This window comes from Pagrus major, chromosome 11 (genome assembly GCF_040436345.1).
Source record: "Pagrus major chromosome 11, Pma_NU_1.0".
Classification (NCBI taxonomy): Eukaryota; Metazoa; Chordata; class Actinopteri; order Spariformes; family Sparidae; genus Pagrus; species Pagrus major.
Window position 1 is genome coordinate 22,765,049 of NC_133225.1, and position 19,008 is coordinate 22,784,056.

At 41.3% G+C, this 19,008-nt stretch overlaps 1 protein-coding gene across 1 annotated transcript in view; it reads left to right on the top strand.

The window, feature by feature from the left end:
* The first annotated feature begins 579 nt into the window (after nt 1–579).
* hmcn1 (hemicentin 1) overlaps nt 580–19,008 on the top strand; it is a 92,616-nt gene continuing 74,187 nt past the window's right edge. Inside the window, 1 exon segment of the mRNA XM_073477320.1 lies at nt 580–835. Within this exon segment, the coding sequence (XP_073333421.1) occupies nt 580–835 (256 nt within the window).

Below are 19,008 nucleotides of genomic sequence, written 5' to 3' on the forward strand. Positions count from 1 at the left end.
ACTCATATTCCTGTTTCTTAATTAAAAAAAAATCAATGACAGTTATGCATGTAAATCCATCATTTCATCATGAGTTACAACAGATAGTAGATAGAAGTTCGTGAAGCAAGAAAAGATGACAGGGCTGCAGCTCTTTGTCTAAAGTCAATTACGCACACGGTCCCCCAAAACATGTCGTCCAATCAGAGCGCGGCTCTTCTGCATGGGGCAGTGTGCGCCTCGGAGGCTGTCTGGCCAGCTGAGAGGTGGTCTTTGTATGACAGAGCTGAACAAGGGCTCCTGACTCTGCAGACAACAGACGCTGCTGCAGCTGCTGGGACCGCAGAGGTTCAGTTCACAGAGAGGTGAGAGGCTGCGACTCGAACTGCACCAGAAACCGAAGACGCGCACGGGAACGAGCGACTCTTTTATTCTGGTGCCTTCTTTAAGTTCTTCAAAACGAACATTTTTTTGAGAGCCCGATGTCTCTACCTTCATCTCGAGGCTCACCCTGAGGTTCCGACTGGCGTGAACAAAAAAAAAAAAAAACCAAAAACAAACACCTCAAGAACTTTGCCTGAGAAGCATCTCGGCTCTGAAATGGGCAGCACGTTGGTGTGGCTGTCCCTTGCGCTGTCAGTGGCGTTTTCCGCCGGGCAAGACTCAGGGCCCGGGGCCACAAAGGAGGACATCCCGGAGGGCGCATCCACCCTGGCGTTCGTCTTCGATGTGACCGGCTCCATGTACGACGACCTGGTCCAGGTCATCGAGGGCGCGTCCAAGATCCTGGAAACATCCCTGAGCAGACCGAAGAAACCTCTGTATAACTTTGCTCTGGTGCCCTTCCATGATCCAGGTAATATCAGGAGAATGTGTGCAGTGAGACTGAGCGCTTTTTCTGACGTTAATCTCTTTTTTTTTTTTGCAACATTACTTCTGCACACTTTTCGCATTATTTAGAGTTTCCTCTCTGCTGTGACAACAAAAGCACACAGAAAAGTGAGAAATGTGATAGTTTGCTCACAGTCCGCCCTCTGAATGCCTAATGTTCCTCACACCTCCAGAGGAGGGACTCTGGGGGATCCTGTCTCCGCACACAGATGTTCAGCCTGGCGGTCACTATCATTAGCATTCCGCCAGGGTTAGTGTGTGGCTTTAGGTTTGCAGTGCAGCTTGATGATTATCATCACCCCATGGTGCTCTCTCATTCTCCACAGCTAATGCCTAGACAATATATCACTGGGCTAGTTAACAGTAATCCTGGCTTGTAGGTCAGAGGTGCAGAAACTTAGTCATGTCAAAATCTGTGTTAAATAACATACATTGAGTTAAGATTTGAGTCTTCCTGGTCAGTGGGATGAGAGTTTGGCAATGCAGTCCATGTGTAAAGTAACCAATATCATTTTCCATGTAAAATCCACGTTAACCATCACAACCTCAGCTTTATTTGAGTTCAGTTTGAAAGTTGTGGTGATGGAGAGGCTTGGAGTAAGGCTGTTAAACCTCTATAATTACTGTTTTCTGAGAGGGAGCAGAGGTCACCTACCTGCTTGCAAAAACACCATCAAAGGCTGCCGTCATGCCATGTCACAGGGGTTTGTGTGCTGATTTGTTAGATGTTCACCTGCGAGAATGCTCCATCAACAGAAAGAGGACATGTTGGAGAGACCTTGTAAAAGTCAACAGTGGCAGGCAGACATGAGAGACAAGTGAGAGAAAATCAGAGTGTTTGCTACACTCAGTAGTGGCCTTTAAAGGAGCATTATGTAGTTTTGGAGAAGAAATTCAAACTCAGAATTTTAATATTTGATAAAAATCTGTCAAGAGCGACTTAACTAGGGATGAGAGTTTCAAGCAAAAATGAACTATTAGACAATTATTCAATTATTTGAAGAACTGCTGTTTGTATGTACTGTAACTTCTAGCAGCGCAGGCTTAGAATAACGGTAATAATACATCTTTCCTTCCTCAAATCGAGGGTCTCAGGACAGAGGATGTTGTTCACTGTACAGATTGTAAAGCCCACTGAGGCAATGTGAGTGTGATTTTGGGCGAAAGAAGTAAAACTGATTTGAATTATTTGAAAATGTATTTTTTCAGACAAAACCATAGCAGCATGAAATATCCAAATTGTTCTTAATTTAACAACTTTTGGAACATCTGAAAATCATGAACCATCCCTAGACTAAACTTTTTCACTGGTCGCAGCAGTGTGTCCGAAATCTAGCTGTCACTTTTTTGCATGTGCTCTTATTTAAATAAAGAAAAACATGCATTTGCACTTTTATTCCTGTTAACAATAATTTGAATAATGGGTTAAGAAAAAACATTTATATGTTTTATTAGGTGCACCTAAATAAAAAAGTGCAACAACTGGTAAAAGTTAGTCTGGAGCCCTGTCGTTACCACAGTTCTGTAGTATTTGTATACAAGGTTGCCAAAATCTGATTTAGGTTCTACTCGCCCCTCATCACTTCATGATAGATACCTTAAATCGTACTCAGTTGAACTTGATTATACTTAGCAACTGCAGAACCAAACGGATCCAAGAGATCTGAGGGAGAAGGAACAAGATGAATCGACCGAGGTGATCTGTGGGGTGAAGAGTCAGATTCTTATTCCAGATGTTTTCCCTCCTCTGCTAAACTTCAGCATGTCACACATTCTTATGAAGCTCAATTCCTCAATCACAGATTCAAGCTGCAGCTCTGTGCTTAGAATAATAATTATATCCAAGGAAGAACTATGCTCAGTATACACACATGTAACAAATGATGAACTCATAGCTGTGTGCCTCGGGGGGGCGCACAGCTATGGAAATCTTCGATCATTAGCAGATGATAAAGGAGATGTGATGCATTGTATATTGGACAAAGCAGGAGTATAGTGAAAGAACACTGTGATTACAACATGCATCTGTCTTCAGGGATTGATTCATAGCAAATGTTACCCCTGCTAGAAAGTTAGTACAGGATTCTCCTCAGTGTGATTCTCTTCTCTTTGTGTTTGTCCCTCACCACTGAGTGACGTTCGATTGCTTCTTAAAATGTTTACGAGGATGTCAGAATGTGTTCTCCAAACCCCCCAGGGGAATAGAGGAATGGTTTGCACAGCACGCTGCAAGCAGGGGTAGCTGAACATTTCCCCAAATGTTGTTCTGCCCCTTTTTGTCCTTCTCTGACGATATCCCGGACCCTCTGAGAGGATCAGTTTTGTTTTTGTAGGAACTTTTATTTAGGGTTTGTTTCGTTCTGACACAGATCCATTTTCTCCGCTTTCCATCCGACCCAGCGCGATAACGCAGTCCCTCCTGTTTGATTTGGCTCCCTTTAAATCAGAGGCCGGAGCTTCCCCTCTATTTACACTGCAATCTGACACGGTAAACATTAGAGTGTGTGTTTGTGTATCTGTGTTTCTCTCAGTCTGTGTGTGTGTGTGAAGCGAGAGTGTCAGGAGGATGCCTGGATATTGGGGTCAGGCTTGTGTGGGAAGATCAGTCAGGAAGCCTCCCCCCTTTCCTCCATCCTGCAGGGAGAGAAAGAAAGAAAGCAAGAGGATACTTCACAAGTCATTTTACTGAGGCACAGGGGTTGTGTATTTAACACTACAGTCTGAAAACACTCCAGTGGTAGGGCCGAAACTTTGGCTACCCTGTTGTGTTATTGTTTCATTTCAAAATGCCATTCACTTAATGAGAGATCCAACGTAATAAACACCTTGATTGTTGAAATAACATGAACATCTCACTTCTGGAACTACAGTCCAGAGAACAATGAATAATCTGTCATTAAAGAATCCAGTCTGAGAAGTTAAAGGTGTATTGCAAGCAGACTGGCTGGACTCGTGTAACATTTGAGAAAAACATAAATATTTCACAAAATATTTACCCCAGAATTTAAGTCCAACTGTGCAGTTTTACATTTAACCACACATGAGGAAACTCTGCATGTGCATGTGTCTACACATATGTCTCTAGTGCCCTCTGAGATCCTTCACGGCTCTGCTGACGTCCATACACGCACATGCTCGTCCTTGTAAATAGTACCTTGCTGTGAGAGGATGTGTTTGTGTGTATCTTGTACATGTTTGTGTGAGTGTTTAATTAGCTGAAGTTGAGATGGGTCAGAGCCCCTTGCCTTGGGTTGGGGGGGGGGGGGACCCAACACTCTCACTGCGGTCGCACACATTCAGTGCAGTCAGAAGATATTAAGACAGCGAAATTTTTAGTTGTGTAAGCCATGCACTCCAGTAAAACAGATATAAGATAATGTTCACGCTCTGACTCGGCGCAGCTCAGATTTTAAATGTCAGAAAAGAAAGTAAAGTTACGTAAGCTTAAATAAAGTCATTATATTTGATGTTTTGGACACTTTCCAGGGTGAAAAGTCATAATATATGAAATGTTTATCAGCTAGCTTTATTTTGAAAGTCTAACTGGATGTTGCAAGGAGGTTTTTTTTTACCTGACCTGACAGCAGAGCCCTCATCGAGGGGTATTGGTGCATTCCATTGCAAGTCGGAAGTCGGAATTTCCGAGTCCGTATTCCCGACTTCCAGTCTAAAAGCATCCCAGTGCATCTGCTGGGAAAAACGTGGATGCTGGCTGCAAACGGGTGCTTGAATGGAAAGTCAGCGAACTTCACAAGCAACTACAGCAGCTGATTTAACAGTTAAAAAAGACAGGAGGGGTCGGCTCCGAACGCATCCTCTCAGTGATTTCTGTTGAGCACAGATCAAGTGAATGAAAGTGAAAATGATAACTATAAAGTTGTATTTACTGCACGTTTCACAAACAAACACTATGTACAGTAAAAATTGATGAAGAGGTAAAAGGAACTGTTGAATAAGTGTGCTGCCAAACTGCTGTTATGTCATGTGTGTTTATGTCGGCGAATTCGGGCTACGTGGATCTTGAGTTTCTGACTTAGAATTCCGACTTGGATGACCGTACCAGTGCACTTTTCCATGTCTGAGGTCTACGCATAGTTTGAAGCTTAAGCGGCCTTATTTGACAAGTCCGACAAGCACTTCATTTAATGCATACTGACTGTCAGCACTAGTAATTAAGGAGGTTTGTGGTCACATTTGCTTGTTTGTCCTTTAGCAGGATTATGGAAAGCCTGTTCACCCGAATTTCACGACACTTGGTTGAAGGGTATAGCATGAGCCAAGGAAGAACCAATCAAATTTGAGCATTGTATTTCATGTTCGTACATTAATAATAATCCAGTAGATGGTAGTAAAGGTCAATAGTGAAAAGACGGTGACTCTTCAACATCACCGTCAACATTCATGGGTATCATTAACCTTCTGCAGTAGTTGACACATGTAGTTGCTCAAGCTGATGGGAGATAGAGTTGTTTGCAATCAGCTCCACCAGATAAATGAGGGGAAAACAGTCGTACTTCATAATATCGACCATTAAGTTTGTGTTTGTAGATTTGCCTATCATAGAAGAGTGGACTACTGGCCTTGGCGGAGGTCTGCGCTCTCCACGTACTCTTCTAGCTGTAGTAGTAATTGTTGCATTCCAAATCCAGTGTGCTGGAGAACCGAGCTAAAAGAAGGGAACGTATCTCTGTCCTAATACTTTCTGACTGCACTGGATGTGTTTGAGTGAAAGTACAAGCCAAACAGAGAGAGGCTGAGTTAGACCGTGACATCTGCCAGCCCGCTCACCTCAAGAAGTTCAGACTCAGATTCGGCGTTCCAAATGAAATCAATCACCAACGAGTTTTGCTTCTGTTTGATTGGTATCTAGTGTTTGTTTCAGCTATGTGCTCTGTAGATTGGTTACGCTGAGTTGATGGCTACCCTTTTCCTGCCAGTTAACTTCAACTTTGGACCAAAGCCCTGGGCGCTGAGTGATGGGAGGAGATGACGGGATAGCTTCTACCTCCTCTGCATGATCAAAGGCACTCATCTCAGAGCTCCTTTTGTTGGTGTTCAGCGTCCTCTTCCACCATCCTGTTCTCCCTTTGTTTCCTTCTTTCCAGAGCAGCAGTTTTATGTCTGAACCGCCCCGGCTGTGTGAGATTACAAGGAGCCTGCGTTTAGCTGGACAGAGTCAATAATGATGCTATTAGGCAGGAATGCCAAAAGAGCGAGGTGGAGGGTTTTTTTTGAGAATTAGAGGAGGAGTGTGGCAGACTACAATGTGTGTCTGTGTGTTTCATGTTCTAATAGACCTGCCCTGGAATATTAAAATGGCCTTTAATTTTTAGGACTGTACATGCACCTTCTGAAGTGCCCCGAGGTGCTCTTAGCTCTTAACAGCTTCAACTGCATTTAGCGTTGTAATATGTGCACAGAGGTTTTCCCCCTTTCATTTTGGAAGGCAGCACATACCTGAGGATTGCGACAGGAATACTTTAACCACGTCCATTCTGCTCCCTGTTTACTAATGTATGTATGACAGCGTGAGAGATTCGAAGGCTAATGACTAAGGGATGTTGCTGGTGTTTAGAAAAGTCACAGGTGGTTGACCTTTGGATGCACTGCTTGACATCAATGACCCATTTAAGAAGCATTTGTCAAACATTTCTACTTTCCATCATGTTGAGTCTGTTTCCCTCTAGGATTTGTTTTCCAACCTCTGTTGAATTCTGAGCCTCACCCTGAGGTCCTGAGGGTTCCTGTGACCTGGTCGTGACCTTCAGGACTCTTTGACATCACCGTCTGGGCTCCCATCAATATCCTCTTGACCTTTTGTGGCTTGTTTTTTTGTCTGTGCTCTAGTACCTTTCGGGCAACTGTCTGAGCATGGAGACATGAACATCGGATGGACCAAATCCTGTCTCACAGTATTATGATTGAGACTGCAATGATTATTTTCATTGTCCATGAGTCTGTTGATTATTTTTTCAGTTAATGGATTCGTTTTTTGGGCAATAAAATGTGAGAAATGGTGAAAAATGTCAATCAGTGACGTCCAAATATCCAAATATATTCAGTTTATTGTCATCGAGGAGTAAAGAAACCAGAAAACACTCACACTTAAGAAGCTGGATTTAGAGAATTTAACTTTATTTCTTATAAAAATCCTGTAACTGATTAATCAATTATCAAAGTAGTTCACAATTAATTTATTTTAATTAATCAATGCAGCTCTAGATATAAATCCCATCATTTTCTATCATCTAACTGGTACCTTAAACGTCACATCACCACCAACTGAACCCCTTGCATTTCTTCTGAATAAACTTGGTACTTAAGGAGACTGTCAACTGATATTTGCAACCGATATACGTTTGCAGTAAAGATACAAAATCTTGGTGTCAGAATTGAGAATATGGAGTGATAGAATGTACAATTTAAAGTACTGTGCTTTAATACGATTTTGAGGTACTTTTTTTTAGTATAGTATTTCCATTATTGCTACCTTATTCACCCACTCCACTACATTTATTTGTTAACGTTAGTCAACAGTTACTTGATTGACTATTCACTGTTTATAGGCTATTATTTGTGATGTGTAATCAGAAAGTGTTGTGGGTGGGACATTTAGTGAGACCACAGGTGACTACAGGCAGAGATAGGATGCTGCATCAAAGCCAAAGTAGCACATTTTTTAAATTAATTTGTTTTATCAGCAGTTGGACAAAAAACCCGTGGATACCAATTATAGGGAAAATGCTGAATACTGGCCCTGATAATTGGCAAGGCTGGTAATCGGGTTGAGAATGTAATTTATAACTGAATTTTCTGGATCACAGCAGACATATTACTGTTATTTTAAATGTGACAAGTTAAAAAAAATAACTGTCTTTTAAAGGTGTTTCACTCCTCAGAGGAATCTGATCATCCCCCTCTGCATGTTTGTAGAACTCGCAGTGTGTTTGCTGCATGTCTACGATGTGTTTTTCCTGTTCAGGGGCAGACATGTTTACCTGACCTATCCCTAACTCTTACCATGTGTCCACAGCATAAGCAGCCAGTCGCTCCATTTATCTAGGAGAGCTGAGCACCAGAAGCAAGTCAGGTGATTTTGATAACAGCTGCCACTGCTAGCTGTGTAGTCGCTAGAGTCACATGACAGTCAGAAATGTCTTCTGGATAACATACTGACTCATTTTTGTGGGTCTACAACAAGAGTTTGCGTTCCACGCCGCTCTTCCAAGTGGAATCCGAGTGGATTGTTTCCAGCTGCTCATTGCCAGCTATACCAACTGCAGACATATGTACATTATGTTGTATATTAGCAACTGCCAGTCAGCATTTTTAGAGCTTTATTACTCATAATAATAAGCTGCAACCTCAGCACTTTTACTGTTGCCCCTTCCATGAGGGCTTTCCCCAAATCAGTGATTTTTATAGTCAATTTAGACTCTACAGATCGATGTCTAGACGTTATTATTAGGAAACATTTTCCCCAAAGCACCTCTTAGCACAGATTCTCGATTTCATTGTTTTACATCATATTTTTGAGGTCTGGTGAACTCATTTGGATCACATTAGATTAACGTCCATAAAAGATCTGGTTCCAAAGTTGAACACTCCCATGGCTCGGTATGGCATGACCTCATTTTCTTTACTGTGTAAGCTGTTTATGTACATTTCAGTTGAAACATATGTTATGTTTCGGCAGCTTGGCTGGTGTGGTCAGAGTGACATGTGTTCTCTAACTGTTAATATCGAAGTGACGTGCTTCTTCACAAAAAACAGATAGAGGACACTGTTTTTGAGTTTTATAGAAATAAACTCATGGCCTCTTTCATCTCTTTCTTTTGGTTTCACTGCCTGCAGCTTTGGTTCACCCTCACCACTCTCATCAACTTTGTTTCCAATTTTAACAGGCAGCTGTTTTCCACAAAAATGCTTTGTTAATCCACTGCACGCTAACTTCCTTGCTCTAGATGGCAGACGAACAAAGTTAGCAACTAGCTGACGAACTTAATGAAGCATTTAGCTTCTCATGAGACAGATATTTCCCTCAGCAGTCAGTCGAGACCAAACAGAGGCAAAGTAGACTGAACATTGGACCCTTCAGGTGTGCCCCATGGGACCTTATTTCAGAAAACAAATTTGGACAGTTGTCAATGATTGGAGACAAATAAACTATCCCATTTAAATTGTGCCATGAATCACACATACAATGCTTGTCTACTAAAAAGACAATTTGCCTTACATTTTCAATGGCCACAAGACGCATTTTGTCATAAGAATAGTCAAGTGCCATTTAGTTTCACCAACATGGCCATTGCCTTAGCACAGAAAAAGTTTTAATAAAGATGAAAATCACTACACATCGGGCCATTTTGAAAGCTACAGTTATGTAACAGGAGAGTTAGTCATTTTTGTGGGCTGGCTAATATGTTAGTCCGACTTGAATAATAACATTTTGTGTAAATGATGGCACACTCATATAATTAAAAAATAATCATTTGTTTGGCCTTTGCATGGCTTTATGAGACAGAACAGCTGAAGAGTTACTAGAAACAGGATGAGAGAGCGGGGGGATGACATGCAGTAAAGGGCCACAGGTTGGATTTGAACCCTGGGCAGCTGCAGCGAGGACACAGCTCTACCCACTAAGCTGCTGCGGCGCCCCGTAATGAAGAAGAAGTATTTGTCTCTGGCCCTAATGTACATATTTTTTCTGAAATGGTGGTCCATTGGAAGGGATGTGAGTTCGCCTCTCTATTGTATGTCAGTTAGCCAAGGACACAGCTGATGTATATGCTGGATATGTAAATAGGAAACTGTTTGCTAACACGCTCACCAGAAGAACTTTATAAGGTGATAATATGTCAGTGTTGTGCCAAAAAAGACAATTATTGTTGCGTCCATTAAGTTCTGTCTACTACGTCAGATTAAATAGACCAAGCAGGCCATAACATCCTTGTAAAAGTTTAATGATCTTATTATGGCAGGTTTACAGCCATACGTGGCAGGACGTTTTTAGTGACAGTAAGTGCAGTATATGTTTCATAAACAGATCAGCTCATGGGTTGCTCTAAAGGGGATTAGTCAGTTTTTTAGGAGCAGTTGAACATATTCAAGAGTTCTGTTCCATCACAAAGATATTTTATTGAATGGCTTGTTGGCAATAGGCCTGATCAAGCAAGAACACATTGTACCTGCGTGCAGTGTTTGGTGCTTGATGCATTTTGCCCTTTCGCTACTGCCTTTTGCAGGTGGGTTCTTTTAGAACTGTTAGGTCTTCTCATCTTCACGTTTCTTCTCTTTCCACATCAATGTCGCCTCTTCTAGACAAACCTGATGTGTAGTGCTGAAGTTTACTGAAGTTTACAGTTCAAATGTCCATGTGTCTGCACCAGAGGAGAGGGTGTGAAGATAGAAGTAGAGATGAAACAACAAGGCAGAATTTTGATTGACATGGAGGCCTGTGTGTTTTTTATGTGTCTGAAGCAGACAAGTGTTTAGGAAATCTGAATTACAGGCTGCAAGGCTGAAGGTCAGGCTGTCAGTGTCCTCTGCCCCGTCCCTCTGATAGGTATGTGTTGGGGGAAGTCATCTATCATGAAGACCACCGTAGACTAGTCTTTTCCAACATTTTCTAGGCCAAAGCACACTTTCTGTGTTCCAAAAACCCTCATCATGCCACTTAAACATTACAGAACAACATATACGTGTTAAATCGTGTTCATTCACTGAGGATCAAGCATCATTCAGTGTGAAACCTGAGCTCGTTTTGATGAACCTGTTGTTCTGTGTCAACCTGATGACAAGCACATGCTGAGCTCATGGTCAACTGTCTTGGAAAACCTCAAAAGGCTAAAATAATCTTCTATTCAACATAAAAATATATAACTTAAATTTTTAATTTTCACAACACACCGGGGCTGTTCTGAAGGCGTTCTTGTGTGCCGTGGAAATCACCGCCTCAGACATCTGAGTGTGCATCTGTGTGTGGTCGCTGATCTGCTGCATCTGAGGTTTCTCTGTCTGCTTCAGCACACACAATTAGAGTTTCCTCAGTAAAACAAAAGAGGCACACTAAACAGAAAACACCACCCGGCCACTTTTGAGCACTCAGGGATTACACCATCACTCATAAAATACATGATCGTGAGGTTTGCAATTTTGCGGTGATTTTGAATCACTTTTTAAATTAATTCTTTGGTGCCAAATTAATGCAATTAAAAGGCCATGTTTAATTGTGAAGTTCTTTTTTTTCTGTGGGTGAATCATAGAATCAGCTTCAGCCAAGTCTTAGGGTTTTGGCTTTTATTTCTACAATGGATACCATATGTACAGACGTCACAATGTTCTCTGTGTGTTTGCTGCCAGTTTTTGCCCTTTCAGCGAGAGGCATTCAGAGCCAGCACTACCTGATGCCTCTCTAAGCCACAGCTTTGCCTGTTTCATCCTCTGCTCCAGCCCTGCCTCTCATCCCTAATATGTCGTCAAGGCACTGAGCATCTGTCTAACACCTTCACTGTGATGCATGATGGGTAAGCGAGATGTTGCACAACCCAACCCATTAGGGATTGGGTCAGTTTTGTAAGCTGTGTTCTAACCATGCCAAAGTGTCAGTAGGATTTATGACCACCCTTTGTTTTTTAGTTCTACATTTTTGAGAGGAGATAAGAAGTTGAGAAGATTTATTACAGGTTGACCCAGAAACTCAACAATCAATCAGTACTGATAGAAACAAAAAAATGTTGAAGTCAAGGAGTTGAGAGAAATGAGCGTGTAAGAAGTGGGGAGGTGCTGAGCAGAAAATTGATAACACAGTTCTGACAACAATGATTATAAATCAGACCGGACCTCTTCCACTCGGTAACATTCCTTCATTTTTTACGCAGCATTATTTGTGTGTACGACATTTGCTTTAAGACAAGTTTATGTTTAAAATAATGGACATAAGCCACCTCATTGGTGGCTGCAAACAAGTGAGGATTGTGTTGGGTCAATCTTGATACATCCAGCTTCTGGCAGTTGGAAATTCCAGACTGGTCAGAAAAGTCAGCAGTGCAGAGAGGTGGTCACATTAATGGTTGAATTGGAGTCATTAAACAGCTGCTTTTCAAAAGTGCTGTGGCTCAAAATTCAAAATCCTCAGCGCAGTAACAGTGAGCTAAAACTAAACTTAAACAAACCATCATCATATTGACATTAATAGCCTTACATAGCCACAGATACATACATTACCTCAACTGTTTTTAAAAAAGAAAAATAACATTATATAGAGAGGCACCGATTGCAATTTTCTCGGTTTGATTTTCTTTCTTTAATTTTAATTAAAAGCACACACAAGTGTTTGTGTAACTTTTTTTAATGGAAAACTAAATTGTACAATATGTTCATAATAAAACATTGACTATTAAATAACTATTAAAAGGAACATGTTAGCTGAATTTAAGCTCTCTCCTATAAGCATTTATGGAGTGTATACTGGTATGTGCGGGACTTCTATTGTGAAAGGCAAATACGAAAGGAGTTTGTCTTTCTGTCCTGCGCTGCAATTGACCTACGAGCAGAATAAAAAGTTTCCTGCTTTGGTTCAGACAATAGATCCTTAATCTCAAAGTAAATGCGCCATTCATCAATGTCGGCTACAATGTTTTACTTTCCCAAAAGAAAACAGATGCTTGTAGCTGCTTTAAATAGTGCTCAAAAACTCAACTCACTGGTTCAATAAACTACAATTAAATCCTGAAATAATATGAAATGGTAAACTAATGTGCTCCAGATGGATTTATGTATTGTTTCCCCATTTGCCAGAGTTCAATGGCATGACTGAGAACATGTAGAGTCAAAGGACAAATTGGAAGACAGGGTCACACAGGGTCTTAGAAATCCATAACTCATTACTCCTTGTGGTGCTTTTCTTTGAATCCTGTTCAGGAGAACGAACATCTTGCCTCTACCCGAGTCAGTGTATTTTTTAAAATGTTTTGGCCTTTTTGTGGTTTTATTGTTAGGCCAGCATTGAGAGGTGACAGGAAATGGGATGAGAGAGAGGGCGGATGTAAAGGGCCACAGGTCAGACTCGAACCGTGGGCCTCTGCAGTGAGGACAGTGCCTCTATACATAGGACACCTGCCCTACCACCTGAGCTACTGGAGCACTCCAACCTGAGTCAAGTGTTTTGAATATGTGCCATGTATTCTAACGAATCACAAATTCTGTACATGGAAAATGAATGCCACAACATGCAAAAATATTTCTTAACATCTGGGGTGGCTGTAGCTCAGGAGGTAAGATAGGTCGTCTAGTAATCGGAAGGTCGTTGGTTTGAATCCCCGGCTCCCCCAGCTGCATGTCGAAGCGTCCTTGAGCAAGATACTGAACCCCAAATTGCTCCTGATGAGCAGTGGGCACCTCAGCCTCAGCCATCAGTGTGTGAATGTGATGTAAAGCGCTTTGAGCGGTCAGTAGACTGTAAAAGCGCTATAGAAATGCAAGTCCATTTGCATTTTGCAGGCAGACAGTATGTAGTGTAAAAGATTGAACATCATCTTCATGAACACAACAGAGTACAAAGTCAAACCAAATGGTCCACTGTCTTGTTTTGGAGTAATAAATTATCCACTTAGTTGTGTCCCCTTGTTCCTTTCCTTCTTCCTTTTGTCTGCGTTCTTCCCGTGTGGCTGGTATTCAGACACATAGTCTAGGTGGTCGCCCAACCACACACACACAGATTACATTCAACTCTCCCTTTTATGTTTTTCTTTGTAGAAAATCCTCAAATCTACACGTCACATTTGGTCATATAGTAATACAGAGTTTGTGGTGAGAATTAGACTAAAAGCTTTGACTGCCAACATGTGATAATGCTTATGTCGATCCTCCAGAAATGACATCTTCGTTGGGTCCACTAAGCCTCTTACCCAGACCAGATGTAAACTGAGCATCAAAAAGAAAGCTGTAACAAGTTGAAATCATCTTTCAATTGCTTAACTGTTCTGGCTGTTATTAATTTATGACTTTTAGATAATTTTTTATGACAACCATGTGCGATAATAGCACACATATGGCCTGTGATGACAGATATTTAGCTTTTTTTTTTTTAAATCTCTGGTCCAGCACACATTGTTTCCTTGGATCATTTTAGTGAATTACTGCTGTCAAAAGGATGACGGAGTTCAATATCTACCTACAGGCTGAAACTGTTCAGGTTCAGTATAATGTAATTTTGTGAAGTAGTACAATGTTAGTTTGAACAGGTACAGGTGAACCTCATCAAGAAGGCACATATCAGGCCATTATATAGTATTTGGCATATAAAATGAACAGTATCATAAGATAAGATGTGGGACTTTATTGATCCTCCACCGAGGAAATTCAATTTTTACAGCAGTTCAAGAGTCAGAAGCAGAAGGAAAACGTGATTGAGTGATAGTGATAGATAAAGATGAAACAAGGTAAAGCAAGAGGATAAAGTAGAAATAATAGAAGACTATATACACCTTCCACATATACAAACACAATGGATTATTGTATCCGTATCTGCAATGCACACATGGTTTGTGGTGTGATACTGATAGCATAAAAGTTTATTGATATTACTGCACAGAGACTTGACTTGCACAGGATAATGGCACTGTATAAATGTAGGTAATGACGGATATACATCTACATTTATACTCTCATGTTACATACAGCCTGTTCAGTTGTTGTCATGTTGGATTTCTTTTAATAACTGATTGAAACAAGAAACAAAGATTTACACATTAATTTAGTGCTATTTCTTCAGTCCTGGAAAGCGGATTGTGACAAATAGAGGAGACAGAGCACGGCCCATCGGTCAAGTGCTCAGCTTGATCCGGGATGTCGAGGTGGAAACAGGTCTCTGTAAAGATGTAGGCACAACAGTCTCAGACAGACCCTCGTTCTCTTTGGGGCGGTCCGGCTGGTCAGGTTGGATTGTCGAGAGATCCCATGGGCTGTAATCGTTTCAAAGTCTGCTGCTCTTCATCGAAAACTTGTGCTTTTCTTCTCCAATGCTGATTAAGGTATTTCTGCTACAGGCAATATGTGTTTCAGGTATTGTGTGACTTTTGTGAATCCAAACTAACCCTTTAAAACACAATAACACAAACAAACTAACTGATTGAGGCAGCGGTAGACCAGCAACTTCCATGTTTAGTCTACTAAAATTGCTGTTTTTGTCAAAAGAGTCTGGTGGCTTTGGAGAGAGCATTGAGGAATGCAATTTACCAATGGCCGGGGTGTTTATCAGCAAGGTAAAGCGGTCAAAATATTCAAATTCAAATATAGTGTACACCTCAAGTGGTTCAGATTTGTTTAGGTGGCTAAAATACGTTTTGCTGTTGAATCCGTCGACAGCAGAATATTGCTCAGCTTCTTACACCAGTGTTGACTACTGCTTAAAACTGGGCGTGTGCTGATCACCATCTACTGCAGGTGATAAACTGACTATTGATAAGTACCTCAAACAACAGAGTAGTATGTACACACTTGAACATACACAGTACATATACAGGCAGGAGATATCCATTTGCTGTGAGGTCCCCATATTTCTTTGGTCGCATGAATGTAAAACGCAGAGAACCACACATCCCCACAAATGACAATCATACATTTTGACACACACACATATGCACGGCACAAACTTGATTAAGACTTGCATCCTCTTCTGTTTTTTGTCTCCGGCATGAGTTTTCATGTCAGATGGATGACTGGCGGGGGGTTCAGATCTGCAGTCAGTCTCTGGAACGTGCTCCTCATCAAGCCATGCATCTGGGAGGGATTACACGTCTGTGTGTGTGGCGTGTGCATCGGTCGTGTCTCACTATATGTTTGTGTGTGAGTGGCTTTGTGTGATCATTTGAACTCATGAGCGCCATTAATAGAGAGCTGCGGTTTTGTGGCGCATCGTCCTTAGACGCATCCAATTTCGTCGGGTGAAGTGAGAGAATGCAGAGATGCAGCGCCTCAACGAGCAGAGTTTTGCTGCCTGGTGGTCCTACTCTCTCTCTCTCTGTTGGTTGTGTGGAGAAGTTTCCATCACAAGTTCAGTTTGTGGTGGTTTGAAATCAAGCCTGTTGTCAGCTCTGTAGCTCAGGGCGAAACCTCAACCATTAGATGGCAGCTGGTGAAGTCAAACAGGGTAAAAGATGCAGTTTAAAGGAGCCAGAGTATGAAAGAAAAGAAGAGAGGCACTGTAATAAGGGGCAGAAAGAAAAAGCTTGTGAAGAAATGAAGCAAAGAACTGAAGAGAGAAAAGCAGAGGCAAGATTGAGCATTGATTTTGCAGCCTGGTGACTGATAAACTTCCAATCCAGAGGAAAGAGTAGAAGCAGAGATTATAACACAGTCAGCTCACATCAACCCAAAATATGATCTTTTTAAGTTTGAAAAAATAACACTAAATGGAGATTATCATCCCGTGAGATTCCTCTTCAATATGCTATTCCATTTTAAATAGGCAACACATATGAATTTGGTATAAAGCAGGAATTAATCTTTCACAAGGCTGCAATTTCCTGTTTGGGATAATCTTTCAGGGTGATTTCACCACCGGTGTCTTGCGTCAAGCTGGCCAATTTGAGCAAATTTAATTAGGGATTTAGATCTCTGCCAAAAAGGCAAGCAAGAAAGGAAGTCACATTAAAAAGAAAATAAAGGGAGAAAAAGTTAAAAATAAATTATAAAGGAAATTAAGTTAGTAGTTTAAGAGCATTGAAAGAAGAAGAGGAGAGTGAGCAATTAAGAAAGAAAGAAAGAAAGAAAGAAAGTTGCTTATTCCCAAAGGACACACAGCATATGTGTGCGCTTTATTAAGAGTGATGGCTGCTGATACTGAGGTAATTACAAAGCACTGTGTTGTTGACCTTTAATCTGCAGTATATTTGTTTGTGTTTGTGTGTGCATTTATATGTCGAGCGTAAATGGACTTGCGTGCCTTACCTCACATATACCGAAAGTCTGCACACAATTTTAGCTCCTTTGTGTGCAGTATGTATAGCGCGGGACACTTTCCTCACCGAGGCACACTAATTGCACCGTGTGCTGTTTCACATGTGTTTTCTCAGTGGGGCTGATTAAGTGAATTATGCCCCATAGCTGACGGTCAGGATGACAGCCACTCTCATTCTGGCAGGTTTTACCCTGAGTCAGCAGAATGACAGGGAGCAGTGTGTGTGTTTACAGCCTCTGCTGCTGTTAAGTGTTGTAACAGCTACATGTTGTGTAACCTGCTGAATTTTGTTGGACAGGGAAACTTCTTTGACATGGCCATAGTTTGAGTGAAGTACTCACACTAGTAACATACAGACACTCATTCAAATCAGTTTGCGTAATTGGGCAAATAAGGGGACATTTTGCCAATAAAAATCTTAAACCGTTAATTAACCGGTGCCAGTAAAATAGGAAAAAGTTAAAGGAACAGTTCACCAAAAATGAAAATTCAGTCATTATTTACTCACCACCCCAATGCCGATGAAAAGTGAAGTGAAGCTTTGTACTCCACAAAATGGGGACTTGTTTTCGAATGTAAAAAACAACCACAAAGGAACATAAAATGGCTCCATACAGCTCGTCTGGCGTAATCAAAGTGTCCGGAGCCCCTGAGATCTTAAATTGATTTAAAAAGACGTTATTTACAGACTTGACGCGCGACTGAGTTTATGCACTCACTTAAGTCTGGGTGCGCACTCACGCTTTTAACTTAGCAGCTACAGCAAAGAGTTTGGCTTTAAACAGGGTGTAAATAACATCTTTTAAAATCAATTTGGGATCTCGGGATCTCTGGAATCTTGGATTGAGCCGGCCGAGCTGTTTGGAGCCATTTTATGTTTTCTTCAGTTGTTTCTTCATGATTTAGAACAAGTCCTGATCTACTTCAGTTGCTTCAGAGAATACTGTGAAGCTCCAGAAATGTTTTGTGGACTATGAAACTTCACCAGGCATGAGTAGATAATGACTGAATTTTCATTTTTGGGTGAACATATCCTTTAACAGTTGAAGCCCTTTTTGACTGTGTAACTACTGGTAACGAAGAACAGAAGGTTCAGTTTAGGGGTTCCTGTTGGTCTGTAGTGCCACAGCATTGGTTTTCTGGAGCTTGCGATTAGATCTTTATATACAGAATGATTATGAGTTGGGAAGAAGTTGGTCTTTGCCTTCAGGAATGATAAAATGAAAACAAAGGTTGCAGAAGGTAAATGGGATTGCTGCCACTGCTAAATAAACTGCCATCAACAAACACAGAGCACATAAAGAGCATAACTTTCCCAAACTGCCACATCGTATCATGGGCACAGCTTTGAAGAAATGTCAGTAGTTCACAGAACAATGTCTCTTTCAATTGTCTGTTATGCATCGAAGCAGCTTGTGAAGCTCTCATGTCTTATTTATTGCTGCCAAAATTCTGAATTTATTTGGTTGGAAGATGTTACCGGCTGTGACCTTTCAGTGCATTGGCCTTGGAATTCCTTGCTGCTGATGTTGTAAGGAAAGAGAAGCTCACTCCACAGTGAATGCATGAGAGATTCCCAGCAAATTACTTTAAGCCCTAATGTCAGCGGAGGTGAAACTAAGTTTGCCATTGGACAGTTGCCAGTTTGTTCCATCCCATTAGACTTTCTGTGAGTGTTTAAGCTCGCACGTGATTTGCAGATGCATGCTTTTACAGCCGGCATCACGGGTGAATGCTGTGGGAAATATCAAGGTGGAGGCTGCAGTTATTTGTTTTGCTTGTTTATTTCAAGTCCACCTGTGTCAACAACTATCAGCTCATCTCATCATTTTGATGTTTGTTTGATTTGGTCATTTTCTCTCCTTTGTTCTTCCTTCTTTGTCAGACTTTAGAGCATTCTTTCACTCTGATTTCATTCACTTGGCCATGTTCATGCCATTTATGTGTTTCTTTTCATCACAAAAAAAGCATTGCAGCTATTTCCTGTGTTGCAGCCAGAACACCGTGTTAAGATTTCTCCTACATGTGTAGCAGAGTCTCTGTTAGTGCCGGTCCACGTGTCCTGGAAGATTTCAATGTGGTGGACAAATGGGAAAGATTCTGGTCCAGTATTATCTGTGTTTAAAAAACAATTCACGTAGACAGCTAATGCTGTGCATCGCCAACCCAAAGCATCG